The 18,287-nt window shown below is 41.6% G+C and overlaps 1 protein-coding gene across 2 annotated transcripts in view; it reads right to left on the reverse strand.

The window, feature by feature from the left end:
* The window catches only part of AATF (apoptosis antagonizing transcription factor), a 102,708-nt gene that overhangs the window by 47,382 nt on the left and 37,039 nt on the right, over nucleotides 1-18,287 (reverse strand). For both annotated transcript variants that reach the window (XR_009516891.1, XM_059996384.1), the window contains exons 5-8: nucleotides 17,758-17,872; nucleotides 16,006-16,210; nucleotides 15,301-15,465; nucleotides 13,192-13,275 (exon numbers count right to left, since the gene is read on the reverse strand). Coding sequence is in view for 1 of the 2 variants with exons in the window: in XM_059996384.1 (XP_059852367.1) it covers nucleotides 13,192-13,275; nucleotides 15,301-15,465; nucleotides 16,006-16,210; nucleotides 17,758-17,872 (569 nt within the window). In the remaining variant the exon portion in view is untranslated. The remainder of the gene's footprint in view (nucleotides 1-13,191; nucleotides 13,276-15,300; nucleotides 15,466-16,005; nucleotides 16,211-17,757; nucleotides 17,873-18,287) is intronic.

The raw sequence follows: 18,287 nt of genomic DNA on the forward strand, positions 1-18,287 counted from the left end.
CCCAAGCTTTCTTTTCTTCTCACTCCATATGCTCCCCGCCAAGAATTTCATTCTATTTTCAAGGCTTCAATGACCTAAGAGTTATCCCTGGAATTCCTTTTCCCTTACACTCAATATCTAATCTATCTCCGAGACTTATATATGTGATCCACCAATTCATGAACCTGTCTATTTTTCTCTGTCTCCATTGCCTGTACCCTAGTATAGGCTGTTATCATCTTCATTCACTCCATAAACATTTAGCACACTGGGGAAGCAATGAAGAATGAAACAGACACGCTCTCACCTGAGTTAGTGTAGCGGGCTCCTGGCATCTGCACCTGCCCCTCCTTCATTTTGTTCTGCTCTGTACAGTCAGAGTAATGTTTTCAAAATGCACGTACGCCAGAGTATACAATTCTTATTGCAGCCTAAAGGCCCCTTTACCTACCTCTCCAGCCTAACCTTCCACCTCGGTGCTCCAGTCCCACCAGCACTCCTTTTGTACCTGAAACGCTCCCAGGCTTGCTCCCACCATGCAGCCCTTTTTTGGACCTGCAACTGCTTGGAACATGCTTCCCTAGCCATTAACCGGCTTACATCCCACCTTCGCTCCTCATTCGCTAATTCTCAGCTCAACCACCTTTTCCTCAGGAAAGCCTATCTTAACTGCACCCCTCTATACATATTCACATGATGTTCTTGCTGTACTTAATTTACATTTTACTAGCGGATTACGTGCCTATTGTCTATTTCCTCCACTGGCCGACTGTCTACCTCACAGAGCAGAGAATGTATCTGACTGCTCACCACTCTATCCTGTCCACTGGCCATAGAAGGAGCTCAATAAATATACATACACACAGAGGGGGAAAAATTGCTTCTGGCAGAAAATACCAAATTTTTGTTTATTTACCACACACACAAACACACACACACACACACACACACTCCTTTTGTTTTTAAACAAAAGAAATACCCTGCCTCCAATCCAGAGCACCACTACCTACCCAAGCAACTGAGGAACCGCCTTGTTTTTATCACTACCGATTACCAGCACCTCCTCCTCCTGAAACAATATTCTCCTTCTCTCACAACTCACACAGGGCCTAGAGAACTGGGTGGTTTAAGTGGGTAGGAATTACCCTTTTTTTAACCATCCCAAGAGTACCTGAATTAACAAAAACAAAAAACTATTTAATCCAAATGAATGGAAAGATCTTAAACACCTCTCATTATTTTACTGTTAAAATGATGTAGATCTAGCCTCCCTCTTGGGTCTCATTTCCCAAAGGAAAAACTCGGTTCTTCTCGGGAAGAGAAGAGAGGAAACAGATCTTTTGTGCTTCCTCTAACCACTCCCCCACACCGTGACCCCTTCCTGTAGTAACTTCAAGTTGGTTTTTTACTACAAGAAAGGTGTCTTGACATCTTTATAATAAAGATCTGAATTAATTTCAGTATAGTCTTTTCTATTTAAATATCTTTTATCTATGAAATAGGTTTGTCAAATCTCAGTTGCAGGTTTCCATCTCCCATTTTCTAAGATCCATGCTTCCGGATATGAGCTTTCAATTCCGTGAGTGAGTGCGCCCCATGGTTCAATGTAACTGTAAACATTTGCCAATGAGTCCGTAAAACGCCAGGGCTTTGGAGTCTGACACATCTGGGTTCCGAATTCCAGCTATGCCCGTTACTAGCTGCGTAGTTTGGGACAAGTTATATGACCTCTCTGAGTGACACTCAGTTTCCTCATAATAACTGTACCTCAACAAAGTTGATCTGTGATTTTAAAAGATGATAAAAGTAAAGCACTTAGCAAAATGTAAGTATTTCAATAAAGAGAAATACTGTCAACATCAGATAACGATACTCATCAGATAATCACAAAATGCAATTTGGGACAAAAAAATTCAACACCTTCCAGAGCTGAATCACGACAGCTGCTAACAACAACAATGAACAAGTACAGTAATTCAATGTTTCTTTCTACTGGTTGTCAACAGTGGATAACAAATAAGATATGAAATGAAGGAAAAGCAGAGTGGAAGGAAGAAAATGTAAAAAGCACAGAAGATTCACAAAAAATAGTGAGTCAATACTTGCAAAGTAGGCTATTACTTGCAGAGCTTTCCCAAACTAGGCCATGCTAAATTGGGGCAAAAGCAATGCTCTCCCTTATCATTTATTCTATTAGGACAACTAACTGCTCTTCCCTTTCCATGACCTGTGACCACACCCCCACCCCTGCTCCCACAATCCCCTCCTCCTCAGCCTGCCCCTCAACCTCACCCTCCAGATCACCCTCTCTATCCTTTTGCAAGGGCCTGGATCAAACGCCATCTCCTCCCGGCAGCCTTCTCTAATTCTCCCAGACTGTTATTAATCTCTCCCTCTCCTGAATTCTTTATCACTCCCTGGCCAAGCACTCTGGTTGTCTATGTTCATGTCGTCTCCCGTGCTTGGCTGTAAGCGTCTTGTAAGCAGGGTACGCTCTCACTCAAATTCTCTCCTCCCACAGAACTCCGCGCACAGCCTTGTACACAGTGACTATTCAATGATACTTCTAAAAGGAAAGAGTTGAGTTCTAGATATTGTGATCAAAGATGAAAAGCACCCAACTTCTGCAGTGGCAAGTACAATATTTACCAGAATAATAACACAGGGAAGAATGGAGGGAAATCAGGGTGTATGAATAAAACCGAAGTGCACCTTACTACTGAAGTTATAGATAACCCACCTTTGCTTACTAAAATCAGAAAATGTACAGCTAGAGGCTACCACTGAAAAAGTCAGCCTAACTCCGCCTCACTGTCCTTGGTCTCTAAGGATTTGATTAGTTTTTCCACTTTCTGATTCAGTGCTGCCTCGTGCCTCCACTCCAGAGCTGGCGCTAAGGCCTGTGATTTGGAAGGGATGATAAATCCATTCACTGAATAAAGTCACACTGTTTTCTCAGCACAGTTCAAAAATATTTCAAAGCCCATGATATTTCACTTGGCTTGGCCATTTGGGTTAAAATTTATTAGTCGAAACAGAAAACTTTCTCATCAGACCCCATACGTTCCATTAGGTGTGATATATAGTGTCTCCCAATGTCTAATTATTAACTAGAAGTGTAAGTAAATCACTATCAGTATTAGGCTCTAATGTGTGAAGACAGAGTAAGAATTAGGCAATTCGACTGCTAAAGAACTTCTTTTTGCCAATTTGCTTTTCCTTTCTTTTTCCTACACATAGAAAGAATTGTACAAGGACTAAGTGACTGCATTAAGCCACTCTTCCTAATCTATACCAAAAGTAACAATGTGCCAGGAGTGCTATTGTTTAGAACTTCCAACAGCCCCCATTTCCAGTATTCTGTCCCTTGGTCACCAGGCAGATGTCCTGGTGTGTGTGTATATATATATTTATTCTATCTATAAAAAAGGTGAGGAGAGGGCTTATATATCCTTTGGGACACCAGCTCAATCACTGACTATTTCTGGGCATTCTTTGGCAATGATTCTTTTTTTTTTTTTTTTTTTTTTTTACAATCACTGCTAAATAAACATTTTTAATATAGTAATGAGTCAATAAGGGAACCAAACCAGATTCAGGACTGAAATAATGCAGTTTTCCATGAAGATATCAAAGCCATATTTTTCACCTCAACCTCCAACATTTCACGTAGGTTAAGGACGTCCCTCAAGCATCTCTAAGCCCTCAGTCCTCCAACTTCTAACTCATGGCATTCTGCATGGCACCCAACTTCAGGAAAGACTGAGACGCCATCCTTCCGGGGAAACACAAGGCCGGATCCAGGGCTCAAACCAAAGCCTCAGGCAGGGGGTCCGCAACCCACTTTGGGAACCCCCAAAACTCTTACGCCCTAGACTCTCAGGAGGCTTGCTCAGGCCTGCAGAGGCTGACCGCAGCCCACCCGCCGCCGTTCAGTCCCAGAGGTACGGGCTTGGGGCTTCCCACCGGCAATGATTCTTTTAATGAAAGAATACAAACAATATATCGTTTGTACCGAAAGAATAAAGAGGGAGTCATTCAGAACTAGAGAAGATCTTACTAAAAAGGATTCACAAGTAAGAAACCAAAAGGGCAGTACTAACTTGTATTCTGTAATTATGTCCTTTAAGGATTAAAAGCCCAGCTGAAACAAACCTCAACCTCTCTTTCCGGGATTCAGACTCCAATAATTCTTCAGCCCCACCAGGATCGATAACCCATTGATCCTGCCACCTTTTCAGCATGCCTCCTCCTCTCCTCACATGCTCCCTTCTCTCCTTACTCAGGTGCACGTGATTCCACAGTCCATCAGGATAGTCACTCCTGGTCAACATCCTGGACTCCCCTGCACGCTGTCCCTTTGTCATACAGATTCACAATCCCTTGAGGATTGATGTGTCTTGGAATCCAGAACTTTTTCGATTTGGGGGAAGGTGATACAGTGTATATACCATAAACGTCCCAGTGAAGCCTGGGGCAGCAACCCGAAGTCAAACACATTAATATATTTATGCATGGGGCTTCCCTGGTGGCGCAGTGGTTGAGAGTCTGCCTGCCGATGCAGGGGACATGGGTTCGTGCCCCGGTCCGGGAAGATCCCACGTGCCGCGGAGCGGCTGGGCCCGTGAGCCATGGCCGCTGAGCCTGCGCATCCAGAGCCTGTGCTCAGCAGCGGGAGAGGCCACAACAGTGAGAGGCCCGCGTACGGCAAAAAACAAAAACAAACAAACAAAAAAAACCAAAAAAAAAAAAATAATTAAAGACAACACAGTCCATGGGGGGAAAAAACCTAGTATAACCAAAGCTGAGTTCCAGATTTCTCCTCCAAACTAGCTTCTCTCACTGTTTTTCCCCATCTCAGTAAACAGCAACTTCATCTATCCAATTGCTCAGACCAAAACCCTTAAAGTCCTGGACACCTCTTTCCACACTCCACACACAATCCATCAACCAATCCTGTCAGTTCAACTTTCAGCATAAATTCAGAGTCCAACCACTTCTCAGCAGTCCCTCCAAAGCATCCTAGTTCCAGCTACCACCATCCCCTACCCAGACTATCATGAGGGTCTCCTATTTCCTGTTTGCCACCCTGCCTCCTTAGAGTTTATTCTCAACACAGTCCTCAGAGTGATTCTTTAAAAATATTAGTCCAATCTTGTCACTCCTCTGTCCAAAACCCTCTAGTGGCTTCCCATCTCAATCACAGTGAAAGCCAACGCCTTACAGTGGCCTACAAGGTCCTTCAGAACCTGGCCTCCCATTACCTCTCTGGCTTACTCTCCTATCCCACTCTTTCTTACCTGCTCACCCCAGTGGCACTGGCCTCCCCGATTTTCCTGGAACATGCTAGCCTCCACAATGTCTCAGAGACTTGGCACTTCCCATTCCCTTTGTCCCCAACGCTCTTCCCCCCAATACCTACATGGTTCTGTTGCTCGCTGCCCTCCCGGCTCTGCTCAAATATCACCTTATCCCCGGACCACCCTATGTGAAAACAGTAACCATCCCATCCCTACCCTAGACCCCCTTCTTTCATCATTTTCCACTGCAGGGTCACACTATCATCCTGTCTCTAAGCTAGAATGAATGCTCATGAGGGCAGGACTTGGCTTTGTTCCAGCCCCTGAAAGAGCTCCAAGAGACCTTCCTGTGATGCTGGGAATGCTCAGTGTTTGCACTGTCCACTGAAGTGGCCACTAGCACATGTGGCTGCAGCACTTGAAATGTGGCTAGCATGACTGACAAACTGCATTTTCAACTTTAATTAATTAACTACAATTTAAGTAGCTACACGTGGCTAGCAGCTACTGCATTAGGCAGCACAGCCTAGAACAACAGTTACTCAATAAATATACAGTAGGTACTCACATATTTGCTGAATCAATTAATGGAAGAAAGAAATCTGAAGGCTTTTCTTCTCCTTAACTTTTTATTACAGAAAACTTCAAAACTACACAAAAGTTGGCTACAGCAAAATGAACCCTCAAATACCCATCACCAACCTGAATATGCTCTTTTTTTTTTTTTTCCTTTTTTTGGGGGGGAAGAAGGAAGGATTTATTATTACTTGCAGCAAGTAAGGAGAAGACCAGGGATCTTTCCCAAAGCAGTGTCTCCCTGAATGCTCTTCTTCTTCTTCTTCTTCTTCTTTAATATTTATTTATTTATTCTGGCTGTGCCAGGCCTCAGTTGCGGTGTGCGGACTGCTTAGTTGCGGCCTGCGGGATCTAGTTTGCCGACCAGGGATCGAACCCGGGCCCCCTGCATTGGGAGCACGGAGTCTAACCCACTGGACCTCCAGGGAAGTCCCCTGAATGCTCTTCTAGTCTGAAATAGGTTTCAGTGGATACCGGCATCTCAATACTGGCTTCTAACAATGACTATATGCCTGGAAAATAGTGAATTTATACTATTATCCAGAGTTTATATCTAACAGCATCTCTTAGAGTCTTTTACAGGTTATTGAGACATGACTTTAGGAATTAGATCAGGTGTCTGTTGAGGGAAAAACCTGTGTGCTAACGAATGTCTGAGGCACATTTGTGATAAGACAACACTAGGCAACTACATGTACGTTTTTATATCAAGGACCTGATTGCTCTCTTGCACCATTTATTTTCTCCACTTAAATTTTACCAAAGTCATACTTTTCAAGAGGAGCTGTGTGACTATACAAAATTGAGGAGAATCTTGCTCTTGTTAGATGACACAAATTCCTTGGGCAGGGGTTTTCTCTTATTAGTCTTTGTAAACCTAGCATCTGGTACAGCAGTTGTTAAGTGAATGAAGTTCATAATTGCACAAAAGTGGTAACATGTGAACTGTCAGAATGCAAACAGATACACTGGATCTCCAATTTCCTAAACAGATACAAATCTGAAAAGGAAACGCTCAAGTGGATTTTTAAGTGTGTCAGATCGAAAGGCGGCAAAATACGCTAGAAAGAAAATCAAACTGGGAACAAGAGCACATGGGTTTCAATGTCCTAAATGAGGTGATCGTATCCCAGTCACTTACTTCCTCTAGGCCCTAGTTGGTAAAAAGTCAGTTTGGCATTGATGATTTTCAAAGACGCTATCTAACTTTACAGCAACTAGGTTCTATTCTAGATCTACAATACACATACATATTTTAAGATGCTTATTAACTTCCCCTTTCTATGCTAAGTCATGGTCCCTATAATTTACTTTAAAGGAGCTATACATTGAATATAATTTCACAAGGAGACTTCATGCCCACTTTAGTAAACATGTAGTGTTCCCCATTTCTAAAGTGCTAAATTCTTTACTTGGGTCTACTAAAATACTGCTAGAGTGCTGTGTTTAATTTACACTCAGCCAGCTGATATTGGGCTTATTAGTAGTACAGAAAAGGCAATTTTGGCCACATATTTGCCTAGTAAACTGCCAAGGTACCCCTTGTGTTCGAAAAGTTTCTTCGAGAGTTCTAAGCCAATTCTTATCTCTTTCCTAGCTGGCTCCATCAAATGAACTATTTTAGGCTTTGTCCTGAGGTTTTTCTACCTTTGTCTAAACGAAGCAGTAGTACTGAAGTCAGGCTCTGGTGTTTTTTAAAGCAAGGAAACTGAAAGAAATCAGGGCCAGTCGTGTGTGCCTTCCCCTGACGCTGCCGTGTGATGAAATTTCTCAACCTTGTATTTAAAATGTGGCTTTTGGGCTCCTGTTCTGTGCAGCCTGCACAACTGTGAGCCCACGCTGGCAATGCAATGCCATCCGATGCCATCCAATGACGATGCTGATGCTGTATGGGGTCTAAACACTGACAGATCAACAACAGCAGCACAGGAACTAGAATGCATCTCAAATAAAATTCTTACACATGGTCAAAAAATAATCTTGTAATTATTAAAACTGAGGTTTAATTGGACAATGATATTGGTTTGGAGTTTGTTTAACACCTTTATTATGTCTCAAGAAATCTAACTGATTAACTCTCTTCTGTAACTTTTTTTTTTTTTTTGGCTGCGTTGGGTCTTCGTTGCTGCACGCGGGCTTTCTCTAGTTGCAGCGAGCGGGGGCTACTCTTCATTGTGGTGTACAGGCTTCTCATTGTGATGGCTTCTCTTGTTGCGGAGCACGGGCTCTAGATGTGCGGCCTTCAGTAGTTGTGGCTCGTGGGCTCTAGGCGCGCAGGCTCAGTAGTTGTGGCGCACGGGCTTAGTTGCTCTGCGGCATGTGGGATCTTCCCGGACCAGGGATCGAACCTGTGTCCCCTGCATTGGCAGGAGGATTCTTAAACACTGCACCACCAGGGAAGTCCCTCTCTCCTATAACTTTAACTGTAACTTCAATCTTCAAATCTGTGTACTTCACATTCACGTCCTCTCTAAAGTCACCATAAAGGTCTATATGTAATAAATGTTATCAAAATTTTAAGAAACAGCATCCACATCTCAAATAACAGCAACATTTCAAAGTCAACCTAAAAATGAAATACTGCTCTGAACAGAAGGAATCTGTTTTCCAACAACAAATTAAAAGCAGGAGGTTTAAATCAAACTTTAAAGCATACTCTTAGCCATCAATTGAACCACTGGAAAGATACATGCCAACAAGAACACAGTATTGCCTTAACCGTAGGAATGGCTTCACACATCCCTTATTCACACTACGACCTAAATGCATACTATTAAAGCCACGACATCAGCCGTCCGTATTAATCACTCACCAATTTAATTAAAGTAAACCAGCTTGTCAGAAAGCTTGCCTCTTCTCTATTTCTTAACATTATTGACTTTTAATAGTTCACTGAATTAGTAATTACTTGTTTATGGCATTATCAAATGTCTTGGACACAAAAGTCCAGCGTGTGGCAGGGTCAGTTACAGACATGTCCTGATGGCAAATGAAAGGAGAGATTTAACCCATCAAAGTGGCCATCTAAAGAACAGAACCTATTATGCCTTTCTCCAGACGCTCCTGGTTAAATTCAAAGTGACAGGACAAACCAGATCAAAACTAAACAGAGCTAGAAGCAACATACAAAATCCTAATGAACCCTCAGAAATCCAGGAATCAATCTGTCAATATCTAAGCTCAATTAGTCCTTTCAGAACAAAATACCTCACGAGGTAACAAGAAACTAGTTTGAGGTCTTGGCTATGAAAAGAATAAAACCAGTCACTTTACTGCACAGCATATTGCTAAGTGCAGTCATATCTCAACATGGAGATCTTGGGAGGATTAAATAAAGACGTGAGTCAAGTACCTGTCTACTCAGTCCAGAAGCTGGCACATAACTAGTGTTCAGTAAACGTTAGTCCTTCCTCGATCCTTTAAGAACTCAGGCCTATCAAGTCAAAATCAATGGATGGTTTAAAAAAAGCAAATCAAAACAAACAAAAACTTTAAATGGAGATATAGACAACACATCTTAAAAGCACTTAATGTGGGCTTCCCTGGTGGCACAGTGGTTGAGAGTCTGCCTGCCAATGCAGGGGACACGGGTCCGTGCCCCGGTCCGGGAAGATCCCACATGCCGCGGAGCGGCTGGGCCTGTGAGCCATGGTCGCTGAGCCTGCGCATCTGGAGCCTGTGCTCCGCAACGGGAGAGGCCACAACAGTGAGAGGCCCGCATACCGCCAAAAAAAAAAAAAAAAAAAAAAAAAAGCACTTAATGTTAAAAAAGTAGCAAATGGGATCGTGAAAATGAAAAATAGATACTGAAAACATTTCTGAATGGCTCATCCTTCATGGTCATTTGCAACCTTCAGATTTTGTGAAATCATCTTCAGGGATGAGCTCTGACAAGAGCTAAGCCAGATGCAAACTGATTCCATCAGGGGGTGAGACTTGGCAATGTTTGCAGCCAGTGAAGTTTCCCTCCTGAAACCGTCACCACTGGGCACACTTAGGGCTTTCAACAACTCCAGTTTCCAAACAAACCAGTAACACAACTAGAAGGCTAATTTTTTCATTAGAATTGTTAAGAAACCAGGAGTTTAATAAATCATTTGCCTTCAAAGGGAAAAAAATTACTTTCTAACACACATAATATTTCTTCTGGTTCTAAGAAAATGAAGCTTAGCTATTTACTGAAAACTGTAATACTATAGTGAAGTCTTTTTATGGCTCACGAATGAAACGTTTAAGAAATAAAGGTATGTGAAGAACGGGACTTGGCCTAAGCAGTCTTGAGGTCAAGTACTAGTGCTGCCATTTACTATATGACTTGCAGGAAGTTACTTAACGTCTCAGGGACTCAGGTTCTTGTGTGGTTCTTTTCAGCTCAAAAGCGGTATGATTACTTACAATATCTGATACTCCTCAGTGCCCCTCTCTCTCTATGTATATGCTTACACACACATACACATATACATGTACCTTTATTAAATAATGCAGACATATTTTTTAAGTTGTAGTAACTTAAGGCCCACTGTGAAACAAAGAGAGTGTGTTCGTGTTGGGTGTTCTGACCCTGAATACCATTCTCAATGGTGAGGGCATTTACAAAGGCTTGTGACACCTGAATTAACCAAGTAAGCCTTTAAACCCTTACAATGAAACATTAAAATTCAATGTGGCTATAATCTCTTCCTTATAAAACATGGACCCAAAGAGTCTGGCTTCAAGTATGGTTTCAAAAAAAAAAAAAAAGGCAGATGTATTATATTCACCACCCAGCTCTTCCCTATGACCACATAAAAAAACACAAATGAAAACTCACAGGCCCATTGTAATACATTGTACCACTTCTGAATGCAACACTTAGCTCAGGCTTACTACCCTGACAAATAAAGGAAAGCATTTTATGAAGCCAATTTAATTGGGAGGTGACAGAAAACATACAGCCATTTTCTTCAGCCTTATCATTGAACTGGCTTCAGCTCCAATCTCTGGCAAATCCCACTCAACAGAAGAAATTAACCAGGTCAGCAGAACAGGTGCTACGTTGTGTCTGTCAAGGGCCTGGCATCACCACAATTACTTGCACACAATGAAGCAGTAATCTTTACAGATCATCTCTCCCAAGAAGCATACTGGGGAGGGGGAGAAAAACTGAAGGGAGGAAGGCAGGGTCGGGGCAGGGGGGATGGTAGTGGGAAGAAGAGGAATAGGAGGCAAAGAGAAAAGGCAAGAAAAGAAAATGAATGTGCAGCTGCCCTGCGGCTCAGCAGATGTCGGGATGTGATGTACGAGGCTAGGATAAGCTGTCGTAGCCTGCTGCCAGAGAGTGGTAAGTGATTAAAGCCTGCACACTTCTAAGCACCATATTTAGAATCTGCAGGGTTTCGAGACTTGCACCCATTCCTTGCTGTGCTGCCAGATGTTGGCAACTGGTCCAGTTCCTACTGACTGTGCATGGATGGCAGCAGTTGGTACGGCAGCAGAGCAATCTGGAATGCTTCCGGAGATGCTGTACATTAACAAGTGTCACCCATCATTCACCTTTACAGAAGGCTGAAACAACTCCAATTTGCTGCCACTTCCCTCTTGGGAAACAGCCAAGATAAAGTTGCACCTGGCAGCCCCATTTGTTTCACTAAGGTGTTTCAGCTGCCTTGCTGACCTCTATTAGTTTAAGTTTTAATTTAGATTAACCCCAGCACCCCAATTAACCAGCAAGGGTAAAAGCTAAGATGTGACTAGTCATAACTGAAATCAGAATTTATCAAAGTTAAAATTATTAATTGGGATGAAGGGCCAATCAAGTAATGCTATTTCTTTTTCAGCAGACCTCCAGGCCTAAAATATATATATATATGTAAATATATATATCTTTCAGACTAAGGATTGCCAGTAGAAGCAACTTCCCCCCCCAGTAATTTCAGTTTATTTTATTAAGCCTATTTAATTTATGATGCACTTCCCATTGAACAACGTACACTTCAATTAATGAAGACTGGAATATTTTTGATTGTCTCCCATGATCTCCCACAATTATACAGCATTAATATCCCATATCAGGTACTTCCTTAAGACACTCTAGAACAAAACAGAATCCCCTACTCTTCTGACAAATGGATATAATAAGAGAAGAAAAGGAAAAAAGAATCAGGACCTCTGACTAGGAACACCTGGGGCCACATCAATCCTCTTTCCTATACCCTCTCATCATTACTTTTGAGACTTACAGCAATAATTTTATTGAACATCACAGAGTGAATAGCAAGATTAATAAAAAGTCTCTCTTTTTTTTTTTTTAGGGCAAAACCAGAGGCATCCCCAATATAGAATCACTTGTCCTACTTGCTTCACAGGGTAATTTTCCTAAGTTCCTTCCTTCGTATTCCATATACTACACAGTACTGTCATCATAGCTAAACCTCCAACAAGCACCTGTAAATTCTTCGGCAAAAGTTAACACTAAAAATTCAGCAGAGGAAAAAAAAATTCACCTTGATAAAATAATGGCTCAATCAAAACTGGTTTATCACTGCTGAGCAGCATCCTCAACTCTCCAGAGCTAGAGAGGGTACATCCTGAAGCACATTTCATTAAGAAGTATGACTTAACAAGAGACCCAGGATTACAGGAAATTATTTTAGTTCTTTAGAACAGCCCAGATGTTTAGTCTACCTTAACGGTCACCACCATCATCAAAAAGAGCAGCACGACAGCAGATCACAGCGTCAGGGAAAGAACGGGGGAAATGTTTGTGAAGAGATATTGAGAACGGGACTAGATTTCAACCTCTAGCAATTCTTTCTGTCTTCAAAGCACTACACTATTATTATAATCAACAGTAGCAGACAATCTCAATAAATATAAATACTTAACTGATGTGAACATGCACACATACACAGAAGTTTTAAGACTTAATAGGTTAATAGAACCAGAAGTGCAGTTCAAGAATTCTGGGATCCCAGCCCTTCAGCTCCATATCCTTATCTAATAGTAATAGGACAAGAAACCAACCAACCAAACAAAATCCTCCATTAACATCATCAAAAGCTGCTGAGAGAGAATAAACCACCTGATGCAAAGAAGTTGAAACTGTTTTACAAATAATTCACACTCTGCATCAACTAACAACATAGCTGTAGCTATATTCATTTCAAAAGGAAAAATATAAAAGTAAAGCAATAAATCCAGAACTACACAGTAAGTCAATTCTGAACACTAGAGTTCTAACTCCCTATCTGACTCTATCCTTCCAAAGTAAGCTACCTTTTGGTCAGAGAATTCTATCAGCTGTTTTAAAATGCTAAAGCCTGATTTATAACAAAAGAAAAGAGTGTAAAAATCATACCTGGTGGTAAAAGTCATCATCATCAAAGATTTCTTCATCCAGGTCCTTCAGGTGGGCACTGGCAGGGGCTTGAGGAAGGATCTCCTATATCAATGAGAAGGAGTGAATCCCAATGAGGTTACCAAAGTAATTCAGCTACTATAAATAATGTGTATAACAGCCAAAGCACTATTTTCCTTAAGATATAAAGAGCTCTTCAAATTAAAGAACAAGGACTTCCCTAGTGGTGCAGTGGTTAAGAATCCACCTGCCAATGCAGGGGACATGGGTTCAAGCCCTGGTCTGGGAAACTCCCACATGCCACAGAGCAACTAAGCCCGTGCACCACAACTACTGAGCCCTCATGCCACAACTACTGAAGCCCATGTGCCTAGAGCCCGTGCTCCACAACAAGAGAAGCCACCGCAATGAGAAGCCCACACACCGCAACAAAGAGTAGTCCCCGCTCGCCACAACTAGAGAAAGCCTGCGCACAGCAATGAAGACCCAATGCAACCAAAAATAAATAAATTAATTAATTTAAAAAAATTGAAGAACAAAAACAATGCGATTGAAAAATGGGCAAAACATTAATAGGCACCTGACAGAAAAAAAACACAAGCAGTCAACAGTTATATAAAAATATGTTTAATCTAATTCTAATTAAATACATGCAAATTAAAATGAGAAGACACCATTTTTCACCTCTAGAACTGGCAATCTTCAGTAGGAAAACACAGCTGGTAGGATTGGAAATTAATGCAGACTTTTTGAGGCAATTTTACATCTATCAGGATTTAAAATGCATATTCTCGTTGATTTAACATTTCCACTTCTAGAAGTCTATCCATATGTTCACACAAATACAAAAATAAAAATGCTCAGGAATGTTTCCTATAGCACTGTTTCTAAAACTAGAGACAACATAAATATCCACTGTTCAAATAAATTATAGTACACATCCATACAATGGAATACTCTAGCCATTAGGAAAAATGAGGTAGATCTCCATGTAATGACATGGAAAAGTATCTAGAATAATGTAGAAAGTTGTAAGATTTTACATATAGTTTATAACGTTTTATATATTTATACACACACACATATATATATCCAACCCATTTAGTTAAAAAAAGACAACCATATTTTTGTAAGTGCTTACGTGTTATATGCATGCGTGTGTGTGTGTGTGTGTGTGTGTGTATTTATATATATAAATAGAAAATACCTGAAAGTGTGTTACAACTATGAACATTGGTTAAACCTGAGGAGTGGAGTTTTTAGACTAGGGGGAATTTTACTTTTCATTTTAAATTCTTCTGAACTTAAAAAATATATTAAGTATATATTCCTACTATAAATAAAAGAGTTTCCTTTAGACAGAAGAATCTGCCTATTTCAATTCTGGATCCTCTTCTGGAGCATCTAAACATCCAAAGGAAAGCCTAAAGTACATGCTTGCTTCGATACTGGCATTTCTAAAGAAAAAATTTTAAAACTGAATTTAAAAAATTGGATTACAGGGCTCCCCTGGTGGCACAGTGGTTAAGAATCCGCCTGCCAACGCAGGGGACACGAGTTCGAGCCCTGGTCCGGGAAGATCCCACATGCCGCGGAGCAACTAAGCCCGTGAGCCACAACTAGTGAGCCTGCACTCTAGAGCCCGTGAGCCATGACTACTGAAGCCCACATTCCTAGAGCCTGTGCTCTGCAACAAGAGAAGTCACTGCAATGAGAAGCCCGCGCACTGCAACGAAGAGTAGCCCCCGATCACCACAACTAGAGAAAGCCCGTGCACAGCAACAAAGACCCAACACAGCCAAAAATAAATTTTAAAAAAATATAAATTTATTTTTTTTAAAAAATTGGATTATAAATGCTTCCATGACCAGACTCAGATCAAACTCAAAATTAAGAGAAGGCTACACACAATAATAGCTTCATTTTTAAAAAACTTTCCCCTCCCACATATCCTCAGTTTCTCAACAATCTAGGAAAATAGTGCTTTTTTCCCTTTCTTTCACTGACTTCTTATACCCAGAGGAATACCTACAAGGAGATGATAAGATTTTTCAGTTAATTAGCCTCCTAGAAACTGCTCCCATAATCACCATGCATCACAGTTCTTACCGGCTGTCCTGGCAAACTCTCTGGGACAGGCTGGGCTACCGGCTCAGGTTTGCCAAGAACTCGGTAGATAGAGCGCTTGGTCTGTGTCCTTCGAAGTAATCTTTCTTTGTCCATCAGAATATGATCAATCTGAGTCAAGATTGAACGTTCAAAGGCACCAAAACCCTGCAACAACATTAACCAGTGTCAGATAACATGGAAAGTCTCTGCTGAAGGCAGCTACGTTGGTTTCCCTATTTTTCTGTGTCAGCAGAGAAACAGACAATCCTCCTTCCAGGAGGGACTTTCTGTTAAAGACCGAGTTTGTGAATGGCTCTAACTGTTCTCAGAAAAAAAAAAAAAAAAAAATTAGTCCCTAAGCAGGTCATATTAGTTTCCTATACCCAGAGATTAACCTCTGCTCCTTTAATAATAATTGTCTTAAAGTCCATTTCTTTAAAGTATTTGTACCTCCAACACTTACAAGACCACAACTTCTAGAATAAAATACTTTTTCTAATAAAGTTGAAATCCCATGCCTGAATGGTATAAACCCCAATGGATTTGGGTTAGGGTTAGCGTTAGGGTTCAGTAAATTTTTCTACAGAAATGACTGATTACTATGACACTGAGGCATCATCCATATAAGGGAGCTGTACTTCCAATTTCTCACAGCTGCTTCAGGTTGCCATGACCTGCCTTACACACATGAGTGCACACACTTGCCTTCCCCAGTTTTCCAGAAGCCAGCTTGGTCTTATCATGCCACTTCTGGAGCGTACGGTTCCTGTAGACGGTGAAGTCGGCGAAGCGCTTCGCTATGAAGCTGGGGTAGTCCTCAGTCTCCAGCTTCCTCTTTGCTGGGGCCCTCCTCTGCTGCTGCTGCTTCTCTTCTACGAGCTCTTCATCTTCACTGGAAATCTCCTCCTCACTGGAAAACCAGTAAGAACACTGAGTCCAATGTAAATAAACGTTACCTAAATAAAAACTTAGGCGTGGGACTTCCCTGGTAGTGCAGTGGTTAAGAATCTGCCTGCCAATGCAGGGGACACGGGTTCGAGCCCTGGACTGGGAAGATCCCACAGAGCAACTAAGCCAGTGCGCCACAACTACTGAGCCTGCACTCTGGAGCCCACGAGCCACAACTACTGAGCCCTTGTGCCACAACTACTGAAGCCCACGCACCTAGAGCCCACGCTCCGCAACAAGAAGCCACCGCAATGAGAAGCCCATGCAACTGCAACTAGAGAAAGCCCACACGCAACGAAGGCCCAATGCAGCCAAAAATAAAATTAATTAATTAATTTTAAAAAAACAAAAACAAAAAAAGCCTAGGCCCACATGCAGTCAAGAGTATTTGGGCTTTCCCTATGCTGTCTGCATCTTAAATAGCACGGGAGACGTGAGGACGGCTTTTTTGTTGCTGTTGGAAGAAAACGTTCGTGAGGTCAAACAAAAACTCGTGTATCTTTTAAAATAAATATAAAAATAGATGGTTTCAAAATATTTTTTAAAAAGTAAGCCAACTATAAAAATAAATGAGGTTGTTAAAAACATTATTAGAAATGCACATGAACCAGGCCTATACTGCTACAGGAGGGTCTTTAAAAATTAAACATATAATCATACTTTTATGACCTCAATCCCCAAATCAATAAGGGAACTATGTCTCCCTGTAACCAGCTACTCAGGAAAGCTGAGTAATATTGGTTGAACCAAACGAAGAGAAGCAGAATGTGAAGAAAACTCAAAGGGGTAGGCCACAGAATCCGAGCTAGGCTGTAATATCCTCAACTGTGTGAGAGAGCACTAGAGCCTACAGCTACGGAGCCAGCTACACTGCCTGCACTACCGACCCCAGCGCACAGGAAGTGCTTACTAAATGTGAGCTCCTCTCCTTTGTCATTCCAACTAATTCAGCAGAAAGGTATGGAGCAGAGGGGAAGCCCAACGGAAAACAGCAGGCAGGTACCCTATGCAGCAGGCTCAAACAAAGGGGGGAGGTAGAGGAGAACCTTCATCAACTGTGATAATTTCAGGAAGGGAAAAAATGTTTTCTTCTACTATTTCCTGAAATTTTTCCACCCTTCGCAATAACTGCTTCTTCCTTCACTGAAAAGTCGACAGTTGTGCCTGGTAATTCCATGTATGGGCAACAAAGTGCTTCATAAACATTAATTAAGCGTTCATGTTAAAAATGTGCTTTCACCTATAATCTCACTAGATCTAAAAAGAAGGCAAGATTTTTGCAGAAGCTTACAAAGAAGCTTAGGCACAACTATGCATAAAAATCCAAAACCTAATTCCCAATTTATGTGTCATCCTGGCCACCAATTAAACATAAGAGGCTCTTTCTATTTTACTAACATTAAGTCCGGTATCTGCCTGGAAAGGACGTGACTTTCTTTTTCATAAATAATGGGAAACCATTCAGATGAAAAGAAAATAAGCAATTCCATAGTTCCATTCCCTCCTTACCTTTCTGCTTTGGGCTTTGTCCCATCTACTAGATATCTAGTGTCTGGATACTGGAAAAGCAACTCTTCCTGAAGATCTACCAATGACCTCAACAATGCTTTAAGTGCCTTGTGACCTGGGAAATAAAGCAGAGGGAAGGAACAGTTAATTATCTACAGTTCTCCAAAGTAGGTGATGCCTATGACGCTGGACTCCTGAGCAGTACTGGCTGAGGGGGTGCGCACAGGGTACGCCGGGACTGAAAACTCTCCGAAATACAGAATTCCTGAAAGGAAATAATAACAGTGCCTACCTCATAGGGTCGTTGTGAGGAACAAGCAGGGTAACAATGTGTAAGGTACTTAGAAGAGCATCTGCAGTAAACTGTGAGTTCTTAAATTTAATAAGTTTGACACACTCCTTCCCTGCCTGTCATCATAACCAATAATTTTTTTCCTTTGGTGTTTCTTTCTCAGATATTTTTCTACAGGTTACCCATTGACCTCTTGGATTATCCCTTTACTGATCAACTCCTTAAGCAATTCCTTCTC

Source organism: Delphinus delphis, chromosome 19, assembly GCF_949987515.2.
Source record: "Delphinus delphis chromosome 19, mDelDel1.2, whole genome shotgun sequence".
Lineage (NCBI taxonomy): Eukaryota > Metazoa > Chordata > Mammalia > Artiodactyla > Delphinidae > Delphinus > Delphinus delphis.